The sequence below is a fragment of the Crocodylus porosus genome, unplaced genomic scaffold, assembly GCF_001723895.1.
Source record: "Crocodylus porosus isolate Cpor-Errol unplaced genomic scaffold, CroPor_comp1, whole genome shotgun sequence".
Classification (NCBI taxonomy): domain Eukaryota; kingdom Metazoa; phylum Chordata; order Crocodylia; family Crocodylidae; genus Crocodylus; species Crocodylus porosus.
In genome coordinates, this window is record NW_017728928.1 from 19514097 (window position 1) to 19529177 (window position 15081).

A 15081-nucleotide genomic window follows, 5' to 3' on the forward strand; every position below is an offset into this window, starting at 1 on the left:
GATCTCCCGAGGTCCCTTCCAGCCCTAATGTCTATGAAATCTATGAAATCTCTCGAGCCAGGTGCCTCCAGGCGGGTGGCACCTGGGGGGGGTGGCCACTGCTGCCACAGAGGGAAGCACCAGCCCCCACCAACCTGCAGCCTGGGGAGCGCTCCGCCCACCAGCAATGCACCCTCCCCTCCCTGCCAGAGGAGCAGGTAAGTCAGTGGGCTGTGTGCATGACACGGGGGTTTAATCAGCCCTAAATTGAAACAGTGTTTTTTAAAACCCACTGCCACTTCAATTTAGGGCCTTCATTTCGTCTACACGCGCTGTTATGTTAATATTTACTACACTGAGGCCCACCTCCCCAAACAACTCTTATACTTAAGCTTCTTTCAGCCTCAGCATGGATACAAGCCGATGATTTAGAGGTGATACCTGTCTCTCATTGACAGTCCCCGGAGCCATCCAGTCCCTAGCTCCTGTTTAATGATCAGACTGAAAGAAATACAGAACTCTAGAACTCTTGGTTCAGAGATGAGACCTTTTACACCTTTTTAAGAAATCATAAAAAAATGGGGACTTTTTACCATCTTTAATTTTCCCTGAGCCTGAGAGAGGGTGTGTGCCCGAAAGCTTGCAGAAAATGTGATTTCTTAGCTGGTCTAATAAAAGGGATCATCTCTGAGCCAAGGGTACTAGAGTTTTGATTTCTTTTTGTCTTAGACCAACACGGCTACCAAATACATCCCTGAAACATGGAAGACGCTGAATTTTGGCCAATTTTGCAATTACATGTCATTGCTGAACAACAAGAAAGATTTCTATACCTCCCTGCCTTTCTGCCATCTGATACCACCAGGGAAGGAATCCTGCCTTATCTGCACATCCATGAGCAACTCCCAAAGACACCCTCATGGACCCAGAGGAACAGACGTCCACCTTCAGCTTACTCTGTGCAAAATGAAGTTTCTTTTCTACCTATGGGGGCTTTTTACCATCTTTAATTTTCCCTGAACCGGAGGAAGGGTGCATGTGCCTAAAAGCTTGCAGAAAAAGATAATTTTTGGGAATTTTTAGTTGGTCTAGTAAAAGGGATCATCTCTGAACCAAGAGTTCTAGAGTTTTATATTTCTTTTTGTCTCAGACCAACACAGCTACCAAATACATCCATGATTAGACTGATTTACTCAGCTCTGTTACAAAAGATCTCCTCTTTCTTTAGCCTGTTAGCAGTGGAGTACTGCCTCGGTTGCAGTGCTCTTCTGTGTGCCATGCCCCAGGAAATACAGCATTGCAAAGAAAACATGCTGGAAGTAGGGCAGAGTAAAGAAGCAGATTTAGCCCAACTGACCTCTTCTAGTTAGTGATGCTCGCCTGGTTAAGAGGACGCAATTGCATCATTCGTGTAAACAGGAATGCATCCTTTACCAGCTGCTGCATTTAACTGTCTGTGCAGAAAGATGCAGGTCCTTCTCAGGAGCTGACCTACCTTGTGGGGCTTCCATGTCACCTTCCTCTGAATTCACCAAGACAGAATTACACCTGCTCTGCTTCCCAGACTTGTCTGAAGGGAAATCAATAGCAGTGCCTTCAGGGCAGCTGGAAAAGCTCAGCCCAACCTGTAACATGTCTCTGGGATTACCTGTGCTGAAATCAAAACTCACTAGCAAGCTGCTTCTGCTAGGTTTGGTTCCTGCGTGTAATTTATTCTGTTTGCATTCTCTTAAGGTTAGCACCACCCCTAAAGAGCAGGAGACACTTATTTGATGTAAACAATGCAAGGGGTAGGACTGCTAGAAAGCTCCCCAGCCCCTTCCTACCCCAGTGCCCTGTATGCTAGTAACGGGCAGGGATGTAAACAAGTCATGGGGAGAGATAGTGATCAAAACAGCAACAGGATCATTAAACCTAATCATTTATTTTCCCAAAGCTACACTTCATTTCCATGATCTTGAAATGATTTCCTACTTCAGTGTCACAAGAAATTAAATCCACGTAACAAGGAAATAAAGTAGGGGAAATGTAAAGGGGAGTTCTTGATTTGTGTCCCTTACTGATTACCTGTCCTTGAACTGACGAAACATAAACACAGAAAATAGGTTTCTAACCGCTTCTCGCTGGATGGTTTGGTTCTTGTTGAAGACAGAAATAGAATCATGTGAACAGCGAGTGCAAAAGATCTAACGGGCAGTCTACAGAGTAAGAACAAAATTACAAATGCTTTCAAACACTGTAAGGGTGTAGGGTGTAGCTGTGTTGGTCTAAGGACACAGGCAGACAAGGTTCTTTGGGTAAATCTGATATCTTTTATTAGACCAACTCAAATAGTTGGAAAAATTCTTCTTTGCAAGCTTTTGGGTATAAAGACCCTTTGTCAGGCTGAGGCAGCATCTCCAAATGCTATAATAAGGTTGATCTAGTGAAGAAGTTTCTAATCAATAGACTATGTGCTTAGTTGCCAATCTGATCTGAAGATGTTAAAGTGATGCTTTGCCTGTAAGTGTCATTGGTGCCATTTAGGCCTTGTCTAGGTGTTATTTAACTATTTGAATGCCACTGCAAAAACCACTTAGGACCCAATGTAAATACAATATAACACCTTTAAACTGCACCTTGGTTGGGGTAGATCCTAAATAAACCTTTTGTCTTAGACTAGAACAGGCCTCAAAGGGGTACCACCATAGGAGTCCTTTGTGGGCTAGACTATATTGCTGTTAATTACCCAAGTCCAAGGTCTGTCCTGAGCCTCAGCAATCCATCAGGCTTGTGTGGTTAATGCACAGTAATATCTATAGCCAGTGGCAGAGAAGGAAAAGGTGGCTGGCATCAAGCTGAGTTGTCTTTTATTCCCCAATTGGAATGAGTAAGCACCTGATGCTGGACTAGGCCACTCAACAGTAGGAGTCTGAAGTCAAGCCTGAAGTCACATCTCTGGATTGCTAGTGAAACATCTTACTCATGCTGTCACCGCACCCAGAGTGTATTAGATCCACTCTGTCCTGGTATACATGGCCACACATCGCACAGAGCAAAGGTTAATGAGATCCTTTGTCTTCATATAAAAACAATCCAGGGCTGATGACACTATCTCAATGAGGGCCAATGTCAGGAAGAGGGGGTTGACCAGATCTTAAGTTCCATTCCAGTACAACACCTTGGCCTTTCAGCTAAGGAATGTGGTATCAGGCTATTCTCTGATACATCCTATGCAAAGTCCCTCCAGAGAACAGATTTGATGACATAGTACAGGGCTGTCCAGCCTGCAGCACATGTGCCTTAGGTGGCATGGGCAGCCTCTGAGTGTGGCACACAGCACATCAGGTTCCAAAATGGTGGTGGCGGTGCTTTAACTAAAACTCGTCAGATGAGTTTTAGTTAAAGCACCTCCGCCACCATTTTGAAATGCAGGACATTGAATGCACATAATACTGGGGCATTTTAATTAGAGCAACTTTTTGAGAGCCGCTGTATTTAAAATGCCCCCACCCCAGAGTGTGTGTATGGACACCCTTCCATTCTTTAGCTCCATACAATGTGGTCCTTCCACCTACTTTTATTCCCACCACACTTGCCAGAGGAAAAGCATGGAAGGATTTATTCCTTCACTGGGGTGCTCCTGGAACAGTGCTGCAACAGCCCATTCTTTTGCTGTTGCTGTGTCCTAGGGAACAGTTCTGCTAGTCTTGATAGTCTGAGTATGACTTATGTCATGTACACAGAGGTGTTACTCAAGAGTCATGTAAAAGGCAGGCCAGGGTGGCACCTTAGAGACTAACTGGGTTTCTGAACTTAATATGCCACCCTGCCTTACCTTCAGCATGGGCTGTGCCCTGAGTAGTGGCAGTCCATGCTGCAGTAACCAGAGATTTCATGCTGCCAGGAGAGATGTAACTGCCTTTTCTGCCACTGACATGCATATTAAGCAACAAAAATACGCTGGGTGAGATGGGAGGGTGATGCATCCCCCAAATCTTTCCCTTGAGGCACCCCCCCAGGGCTCATGTCCAGTTTGCCAGTGCCTACTCAATATTACGCTACTATCTTCTGCCATGCACAGTCCTGCTCATTTCAGAGGGAGCTGTTCAGCCTGAGGATGGGTGCCAGAATTGGGTATTTCATGTTGGAATGTACTGCTCTAAAAGATGTTATATTGGAAACATAAAAGCAGAGTAATTCCAGGCAATTTTCTAGTGTATTATCACTTTCCAGTTTGTTCCATCTAAAAGTGTCATTACTGATTAATTTAAAGAATGACAGAATACTTTGCAGCCTTACAAACTGTGATATTCACACACAGACTAATTCTTATTAAGGTTCCTATGGTTAAGAGCACAGAAAAATACAGGAAAAAAACCTTCACAAGAACATTCTATAGACCAAAAAACAAACATTGGAAAAGTAGGAAATTTAGGGTTAAGGTTAAGCTTACAAGCAAGTTTTTAAAACTATAATAATTGTCTCCTCAAGTATCCTTAACTCTTTCCTGGTGCTGGATAGCAACATCTATTCTTGTTCTCATCATACTAAGGACTCTTAATTATGAATATGTAGAGCCTTTATATTATGCTAATCACAAGGATATCAATAAAAATTAGGTCCATTTGCAGGATACCTAATTTTTGATAAACAACTTTGTCTAAGGGCTTTAAATGTCTCTCAAAACTGCATAAAAACTCCACTTCTTACATGCTCCTGGGAACAGTCTTTATTTATAATAGACTTCTTATTCTGTATCCAAGCACTTGATTTCACTGTTATCTATCAAGGTTCCATGCTAGGATTGTAAGCTTTTCCCTTCACAAGTTGTAAATCCTTACACTTGATCTTCCATAGCAGTAAGTTCCTAAGAGTCCACTTATTCCTGGCTCTTCTTTATATAATTGCAGATGCCATGAATTTGCCCATGGTAACAGTCTGTCTAACTCAGAAATGTGCCATGTGTCTTGCCTACTAAGTTTTTCCTACCTTCTTGTAGCCTCACTCTTGTTTGGAGTCATCGGGACATTTCATCAACCTCCTCCGTGTTTCTTCTTTCACATCACTAGCAACCAGCAAAGAGGAAGTGGGGGAAAGACTCCTTTCCTTGCTCTAAATGAAATGAAACAATCCACATGGAGATGGCAAGTGGGAGCTAATTAGGGGTTGTGAGAAAGGGGACCATTGTTTCATGAATTTTTAATGGGAAAAAATTAAATATGTAGAGGTCCTAATCCTGCCAAATGAGACATGCTGCTAAAGGTAATGACACCTGCTAATTGGACATGCACAGAGAAGACTCTAATGCAACTTCTTCATTAGCCTCATTTGGAGAGGCTGGGGAGAGGAGTCAAAAATCGGGACAAGATAACATGCTGTCACTGATGCCACATACCTTACTGCATCGCAACCCCTGTCGGGCTCTTAGCTAACACTAAGGAGTGCCAAATGGGTTGCAATGCAAGGGTTAAGAAAAAATATTAGCAGGATCATGCAGACAAAAATAACAGAATAAAAGACAGCATTTTAAAAGCTACGGTGCCTGCTCAACAGCCTCCAGAAGCAGCACATATCCAAAGTCAAGCAGTACAGAGGAGAAGGAAATGACTACAATCAACTGTCAACCCAAAAGCACTCCCAACCATCAGGACAGTGTCCCTACACTCAGTACATACACTCATTACACTGAAATTAGTTCCCTTCTGTTTTGTCTTCTGTGACCTAAATCCTATCATCTTTGCAGCCACAAAGACTTGTGGGTTAAGTTGGTCCTAGGATGTTTTTTTGGTCAGTTTTTTGGGTTAGAAAGGTTGAGAAACAAAGGTTAACAGGGGCATGCAGGTCTATTTATCTGGGTAATTGATAATAGAAATATGTGTGCATGGGGAAATGATATGGGGAAAGGGCATAGTCCATTACTGTTGTTAACTAGCACACATGATGACTAAGAATTGAGAGGACACATATGCATGTGGGGACCAAAGGAACTACCAGAATGGGTCAGAGCTATGGTCCATGAATTTAGTATCTTGCCCTAGCAATGCCAGTTATAGAATATCCTGCCCATGGGAGAAGTTTGTTCTTCATAAGGGTCAGCAAGAAGTCCAGAATGACTTTGGCCCAGGTAGTCAACAGCAGCAGGGACTAAACCTATGGTCTCTGGACCTATAAGCATGAACATCTCTTGCATAACAATCAGAGATTCTATCAAATCCACACAGCATTTATATGTGGCTCATCTCACAGAGGGACAAGAGAGCCCTATGATACAAGCATGGATTACATTTTTATTCTTTAGGTCAATCTATAATTTTTTCCTGAATCTTGCTGAGCTTAACATTTGGCCTAAAACATGTGTTGTGGCAATAATTTCTTAATCAGGTTAATTTACCTGTGCAATTATACACAGTTATACTTGTGTGCAGACTAATTATACTTGGTGTAAAATGGTCTATCAGTTTCACTGAATACCTCCTTACTCTTGTACCAAAAAGGGTGAATAGAAGTCACTGATTTACCTTCTCTAGAACATTTATTTCGCATAACTTTATTGTCTGCTTTAAACAGCTACAGTGTTTGCAATCTGTCTTCATATGCCACTTTTTCTAGTCTTTCATCATTCTTGTCATCGCTGAACCCATTTACTTCTCTATCCTTTCTGAGATAAGGTGACCAGAACTTAAGATGGGACTCTACCTGAGGGCATCACATCACTGGCAATACAGAATTTTCTATCTCATTCTTTATACCTCTCAGTACTTTACTTTTTTCAGCTCTGCTCCCTAAAAAGTACCTTAGGGGTGAATTTCACCAGCCATGGATGCCAATCAGTAGCAAGGGGCAACTTTAGAGAATTCAGCTAGAGTTTTCTTTTTTCTTTCATGATGGGAATGCAAATAGTAGAGGGAAGAAAACAACAGAAAGGACTCTGGAGTTTATCCACATGCACAAAGCACATTACTTAAGGATATAGGGCAAAAGTCTGGCTATGCTGAAGTCACTGAGAGTTTTTTACACTTCAACTGGGTGATTTTCACTTGATAGTTGTGACCCAGGATCTGATTCGGTGTTTCAGAACTGGACTATGACTCAAACATGATAAGCAAATGGTGCAGGACCAGGCACAGGGCCACTTCATTCTCTTTTTGGATCTTGCACTTACTGTGATTTGTTCTGAAATCACTGTACTTGACCTATCTTCTTGACCTATCTTTCTGTTCTTGAAAGCTACTGATTTTTTCTGGGGAAGACGTCACTACATATATTTTTTCCCTTTTCTGGTGTAACTGCAGAACGAAACAGCGGCTTATCTAGAAAGAGCAAGCAGGTCATTCTGCCGCTCTCTCAGTCCAAATTCTGGAGATGGACACCCTCTTTGTTTCTGGAGGAAAACTGTTTCTGCCCAGTGGTATGATATAGGCTCAGGTACAGAATAAACAAGACCTAATCGTGAGGTTGTATGCACCAAGCAGAAACATTTACTGTGAGATAAATAGAAGCTGCAGGGTGTCCATAAATATCATGACAAGAAACAGTTCCTTGTCATAACTCGCAGAAGTGCTGCAACAATAAGCCCAAGTTATGAGGGCAATAAAGTATATCTATCAATGCCCCCCCCAGCAGCGTTCATACCATAAATACATATGTAAATATCTGTATTTCTTTGCAGCATGAATCACACAGAAATAAAGCTGAAGCCCCCAGCAGATCTTGCATGATAAATTCAAAGCAACATTTTAGGGCTTTGTCCTTTGGCTACAGTGTAAAGCATTGGCTCCAAAAGAGCCTGGGAAATTGCCTTGTTTGCCCACATGGAGTTATTTGGCTTAACCCAGGCAAGGTTCTTTGGGTAAATCCGGTATCTTTTATTAGACCAACTCAAATAGTTGAAACAATTCTTCTTGACTTAACACAGGTATTTCCCCTCTTGTCAGCATTGACATCAAAAATATTTTGAATGTCAACATTCAGCTGTGTCGTCATTTCCTTATAGTCTAGCCCTTCCCTTGATATCTGGTCTAAACTCCCCCACATTTCATATGGAGGGCTTGTGACTCACAGTGGAACTAATGACCCTTGTGAAGAACTGAGGTGGTATTGGCCCCCATGGTATGCACGGGGGAAATCATGGCAGTCAAGGAAACATGACTGGTGGGATGGCAAATACCATAATGAGGCATGACTGCAGGGGTACAGACAGGCCCAAACTATTAGTTTTGGACTTACCAGGAAGAAGCTGAGGATATTAAGGGAAGTTGCTCTGAGAGAGAGACTTTTTAGATTTTTATTATAAAACATTAAAAACCAAAGGTGACAGTACAAAACCCTGTGGTCCCCCTTTACCGGCTGAGCATGAAATACTTGACAGTTAATCCCCCTCCCCCCATATCACCATAGAGTGAAAACCTCTCCCCCAATTCCCTTCATGGGGTTACACATTTAAGACTAGCCATCCATCTTTCAACTTGCAGACTGTCCCTTTGATGACCCAGTGAGACACAAACCAATCCATATTTGTTGCAAGATGAAGTGTCCAGACTCAAGTGAGACATGTGCCTGGACCAGGAAAAGGAAGAGTTGTACGATGTTGTTAGAGGGGGCCCTGCAAGCCAGCTGCTGTAGCTCTTCAGGGTTGCTATCTTGGCGGGTCCTGCAGGAAACTGGTCAGGTAGATGATGTTCCCCTTGGCTGTTTAGTACAGTCTTGAAGAAGTCCAAGTCCAGTGACTGAGAAAGTGAATGCAAGCGAGCCAGAAAGCATGGGTCAAGCAGCAATCCTGAAGGAGTCATGATTGAAGAGGTCATGTGAGGGTGGGTACTCAAGAGGGGCCCCTCAAAGTCAGAAAGTTTGCAAGTTCACTGAGCTCTTTGAAGACAGGTTGCCCATCTGGTACTGCTGTTTTTCATAAGTTGCTTAGAGACCCTCTAGTCACGGGATGCCAAAACATTATATTTATGATTATCATTCTAAGACCAAGAGTTTAAACAGGTTAAAACATATTAACTTATCATCAACTACCTATCTGATAAGATAAAGGCTAGCTAAAGAGAAGGACAGAAAGAGTCTAAATGCAGATATGAGAAAAGTGTTTCTAAGATTAGCTTATCCTTAGTAGTTTATTTATTAAGTACTTTCATTGTTCTCAGCACACTGAAGCGGACATAGCCTCTGTGCCAAGTTAGCCTACAGTCTATTAATTATAGATTGTAAATAAACAGGTAAGACAATGTGGATGTGTACTGGATAGGATGACCATAAACTTCAGTGAGTTTCCCAAGGATTATTTCACCTAGATATAACAATACCCCACAGTTGGAGGCTGTACAGCATTGCCAATGTCAACACTTGCAATCCAATGTCACTAAGCTACAAGTGTTACCTCTGTTTGTCCTTGTGCTCACATGCCTTGCTCAGGTGGTTAGATGGGGCTGGAGAAAACTGACCAAATATAAATGATCTCAGTTATGAGTCCAGTATTATTCCATTAATGTGGCACCCTTTCATCTCAGAGAAGGCCAAATCACTTTACAGACCAAACATGGGGTAGCCTAGCTCTTTGGCAAGCAATGCTACACAAATATTTATGGACAATGAATGGTTTTGCACAAGGATGTTTACTTTCTTGTAGATTCTTCCTCAGCTGAAACGTTAGGTGTTATTTATGGAGGCAGACACAGTGCCAGCGTTTGGAAGAAGCCCTAGTACTAATAAAGCAATGGAAGCAAGACGCCTGCTTCAAAATATTATCTAGCCTTGATGCATTTTTATTAACATGAGTAAAACACACCAGGCACCAGTTTAGGTCTGCATTGCTATTTGAGCAGGTCACTCTTTGTTATTTACTATCCTGTCATTTGGGCCCTGTTTCATATTGCAACACTGGATTCAGAGCTTCCTCAAAAAGCTTAGATGAACATTCAGATTTCTCCACACAGAGAAATAAACAGCTTTGACATTCATGACTATTAACTCACTGGATGACAAAGCCCATAAAATTATATAAATATGGAACAATTCCTGTTTTATCTGTTTTGGGCTTTGTTTGTTTTTTTTCCTTCCTCTAATGAAGTCTGTACCTTTATAGCACAAGAAATGGTTTTGTCTATATTATTCTTAATACTTTTGACCCAAGCAGTTAGCTAAAATTTGGGTTCTTCCATGTTGTCTGTTCAGAGAAGAACTTAAATGGTAGTCATTTTTAATGTAATCACAGAATCACAGAAATTAGGGATTGAAGGGACCTCAGGAGGTTACCTAGTTCCACCACCTCTCTGGGTAACCTGTCCCAGGGTTTTACTACCCTCCTAGTGAGAAAATTCTTCCTAATATCTACCTTAAATTTCCCTTGATGCAACTTGAGACCACTGCTCCTTGTTGTGTCATCTGCCACCACTAAGAACAGTCTCGCTTTACCTTCTTTGGAACAACCCCTCAGGTAGTTGAAGGCTCTTATTAAATCCCCCCGCAGTCTTCTCTTCTGTAGACTAAATAAGCCTGGTTTCCTCAGCCTCTCCTCATAAGTCATGTACCCTGGCCCCCTAACCATTTTCATTGCTCTCTGCTGGACTCCCTCCAATTTGTCCATATTCTTTTTGTAGTGGGGGGCCCAAAAGTGGACACAGATGTGACCTCACCAGTGCAGAATCGAGGGAAATAATCACTTCCTTCAATCTGCTGGCAGCACTCTTACTAAATCAGCCCAATATGCCATTAACCTTCTTGGTAGCAAGGGCACACTGCTGGCTCATATTTGGCTTCTTGTCCACTGTAATTCCCAGGTCCTTTTCTGCAGACCTGCTGCTGCTTAGCCAGTTGGTCCCCAGCCTGTCCTGGTGCATGGGATTATTCTGTTTTAAGTACAGGACTTTGCACTTATCCTTGTTGAACCTCATGAGATTCCTTTTGGCCCAATCCTCCAATTTGTCCAGGTCACTCTGAATCCTAGCCCTATCCACCAGCGTATCTACTACTTCCCCCAGCTTGGTGTCATCAGCAAACTTGCTGAGGGTGCACTCTGTACTATTTCCCAGGTCGTCGATGAAGACATTGAACAAAACTGGCCCCAGGACCAACCCCTGGGGCACTCCACTTGATACCAGCTGCCAACGAGACATTGAGCCATTGATAACTACTCTCTGAGCCCGATGCTCCAGCCGATTTTCTGTCCACCTTACAGTCCATTCATCCAGCCCATACTACCTTAGCTTGCCAGTGAGAATGTTGTGGAAGACTGCATCAAAAGTCTTGCTAAAATCAAAGTACACCACATCTACCAATCCCCCCACATCTACAGAGCCAGTTATCTCATCATAGAAGGCAATCAGGTTGGTCAGGCATGAGTTGCCCCTGGTGAATCCATGCTGACTGTTCCTAATCATCTTTTTCTCCTCTAAGTGCTTAGAAATGGGTTCCTTGATGATCTGCTCCATGATTTTTTCTAGGGACTGAGGTGAGGCTGACTGGTCTGTAGTTCCCTGGATCCTCCTTTTTCCTTTTCTTGAATATGGGCACTATGTTTGCCCTTTTCCAATCATCCAGAACCTCTAAATTCCCTCCATTAAGAGCTGATTTTAAGATCAGCATATGGTATCCATGCCAACAGTTCACAAATGTTATGAACTACCAGCCCACTGTCAACCTTCAACATTTCTCCTGGACCCACGGGACACTTTATAGTCAAACATGTCAGTGGAAAAGAGTATAAGGGGCCAGTAAAAGCTGCAGACTGCACTGTGTAAACCAGTGAAACAGGCCATCTATGGGAAAGACTGTAACAGTGGTTTACACAGTGTGACCAGAATAGAGGGGAACAATCACTTGTGTCTTGTTTTAGGGAAAGGCTGTCCAACTGGCAGCCCACAGACTGCATGCAGCCTATAAGGGATTAACATGCAGTCCTTGGACTCCCACCTGGCTGCTACTGTCCCCAGCACTGGCTGAAGCAGCAACTGGGGTCTCAGGCTCCCGCTCCCTCCTCAGCTTCCACTTCTACCAAGGGGATGGGGTGGGGTAATACAGCCAGCCCATGATGCCAGGAGAGCTAGTGGTCCAGAGTGCCCATGTGGAACGATGCAGCCTGGGAGGTTGTGGCCAGGCAGCTGAAGGTGAGGTGCAGTATCACATGCAGTGCAGCAGGGATGCGCTTGCCTGCATATGTGCACATGGTGTGCAGCTTGGGCCCATGGCCTCAGCTAATGTGGCCTCTGCAGCATGTGGCACCTGCTGGTGCATCCTATAGGGCATGTAGCCCCCAGCTGCCCCTAGAAGATGGACAGGTCTGGATTAAGGTAACAAATACCTCTGTAGCCCCTCGTTTGAACAACTTGGATGCATCACTAATAACCTCCAACCCCTCCTGGAAAATGATGACCACCTCATCACTGACCTCAGAGCAGCTGTTCTTAAACAGCAAAACTTTAAAGATGAACTGGAATGGGAACTAGCAAAACAAGACATCCTTCACAGACTGGATTGTGTTAAACATTGTCTGAACAAGGATTATGGAATTTATCCCAATTCTTGGATTAGCTTTTGTGACCCTTTTGTCCTTACGGCTTTATAGTTTGTTTGCCTCTCCCACTCTCCCAGCACTGCTCCCACCTCCCCACCCCCATCCTTTGTATTCAAATTAATTTCTCCATTTGGTAGGCTGCATGTCCTTTCACAGCATCTGATGAAGTGAGCTTGGGCACAGGAAAGCTTATGCTACAGATCTCTGTAGCCTACCCTGCCTTCTGCCTGACTTCAGACTATCATAGCTAATTACTTTCATCTTAAGGTAGCCATGGGGGACCAACCTGTTTTGGCTTCCAGACAGCTCCCCAACCTCAAATAGTGTCTTTCAAGCAACAGATTACTTAAGCTCTACTCTGAGGCACCACTCCTTTCAGCAGACACAGATTCAAGCTCTGCACCCTCATCAATGCAGATCACATCATCACTGGACCAAATAATATGGATTATAACATCCAAGGTTAATTCAGCTGCACCTCTATCAAGATTATCACTTAGCTACAGTGCCTCTCTGCTACTACATTGGACAGACAGGGCAATTCCTACATGAAAGAACGTGGGAACACTGATTTGATATCAAGTCCAAAAACACACAAAAGCCTTTGGTAGAACACTTTAACCTTTCTGTACCTTCTGTCCCTGACTCATCTTCATGCATCTCTTGCTCATGAAAACTTATACATCTCTGATTCACTTGGTCAATAAAGTGCACCTTTACCCTGCCATCTTCATGTTTTGCCTGGAGTCCTACCTAGTCCCATCAACATGCTTCACAGCTTCTTATAACTACCTTACACAAAGGGCAGCTCTTTCACTCCCCAGATTTCAATAATATTGAATTCAAACTATAATACTGGTATTATAATAGCATTCATAAGCTCAAAAAGCATCTCAGCTCCATAGGGGCTTGTACAGAGTCAGCAGTAAGAGAGACTCATTGGCCTGAACAAATTTTAATCTAACAAAAAGTAATGTTTGAATGTTACATAGTAGCTAGGTAAATTCAAAGGCAAAATTTACACAAATGTATTTGTCCTACAAATGCTAAGGGCAAGAACCAGGTGACACATTATCTTCCATACAGAAGGATCACTGAGTTTATTAGGAATATTTACATGGAATTAAAAATAATTTGGTGAAAACAATTGTATTAAACAAATAAACATCCCTTTGTAATGTTTGCAACCCAAACACTGTAGCATTATGCAAGCATATGGTACACAAACACCTATTTCCACCTGTGGTTGTCCATAAATTTGCATCATTATGCAAATCTTTTTATTTAAGATTGCAACCCTGTGCCCTTTGCAAACTTAAAGCAATTCAGATTGTAAATGGGGCCGCTGCCTGATGATGCTTATTGCTGACAATACTGCCCTCTGTGCCAGTAGCCTAATGGAGGGGAAACAACCAGGGCAGCAGCCCTGGGGAATGGCCTTTGCAGCTGGTTGCTCTGTCCCATGCAGAGCCGCTGCCCTGTTCTGTTTTCAGTCTGCTCAGATACTGGATTGAAGTCCACTGTGAAACCTCTTTCCTGATATTCAAGGCCCTCACCAGACTGACCCTGATGGACCAATTCCCCCTCTGCAGGCTGAGCATTGCCACCTGCAAACATTCAAAAACCATGTCATGTCCCATCCCCCTCACAAAATTGATTCAAGAACAGTAAATATTTTTAAAAATTCAAAACTCTTGACTTGCCTTCCAGTTTCTAAGCCCTTCTAGGCCTGCTGGCAAGCCTTCCTCTATAGCTGCAAAGGCTGGGAACGTCTGGTTTTAAACAAAAGCTGAAACTCCTGCTTACTCCCAAGACTCCAGGAGCAGAGGCTTGAGAAAAACAGACACAAGGGCCTGTCAAAGAAAGCTGAAGTGCAATAAAGCTCATCTCTAGGCAGGCCTATTTGTCACCTTTTAATCATGTGGGCCCAGCCTGCCAAGTTTCTCATTGGCCTCTCTTAGGCAAGGAGGCTACAGCAAAAGGAGACATTTTGGGACAAATAATAAAAAAACAGCGATAGCTGTGGGCAGCTTATCTGTCCATCTTTAAAAAAATGTGTGGGCCCAGCCCACCAAGTCATTCATTGGCTTCCCTTAGGCAGGGAGGCCACAGGAACAGGGGACAACAGATTTCTCGGGACCAATAATAAAAGGCAGGGATAGCAGCATGGTCAGAGGTTGAAAACAAGTGTGTGGCATGGGAACACTGAGCTGAGTACACTGGATAGCCACCACCGGCCCTCAAATGAGTCCGGGGATACTCTGTCAGTGCTACTGTGCTTGGAGATGGGAGGGCTGTAGGGCGAGGGTAAGCAGCGCTGCAGTCCCTCAGGACCCTGCTGGCCAGAGCGTCCTTGCCCGCATCAGGCACAGGGCAGCAGGCCAGGGCCAGGAGGAAGTTGGCCAGGAGGTGGGGGCCAGGGCTGGCCACTGTGTGAATGAATCAGTGTGGGGACTGGCTAGCAAGGACCTCCACACGAGGCGGTGCAGAAGACTGGGCTGGATGAACCCTGAGAAGAAAACCAGTTCACCCAGGCACTGTGCAAAGCCCCACACGACGCAATGCGACTGAGGCATCGAGAAGCCAAAGGCTGCAGGGACCCAGGGGCG

The 15081-nt window shown here is 43.7% G+C and overlaps 1 protein-coding gene across 2 annotated transcripts in view; it reads right to left on the reverse strand.

The window, feature by feature from the left end:
• Positions 1-1729, reverse strand: part of LOC109315171 (TBC1 domain family member 24-like) — a 27260-nt gene extending 25531 nt beyond the window's left edge. The window contains exon 1 of one of the 2 annotated variants that reach the window (XM_019542763.1): positions 1475-1729. In XM_019542763.1, coding sequence (XP_019398308.1) covers positions 1475-1613 — 139 coding nt within the window. In that variant the 5' untranslated portion in view covers positions 1614-1729. The remainder of the gene's footprint in view (positions 1-1474) is intronic. The other variant, XM_019542762.1, reaches the window with a different exon arrangement.
• Between the last annotated feature and the right edge of the window lie 13352 nt (positions 1730-15081).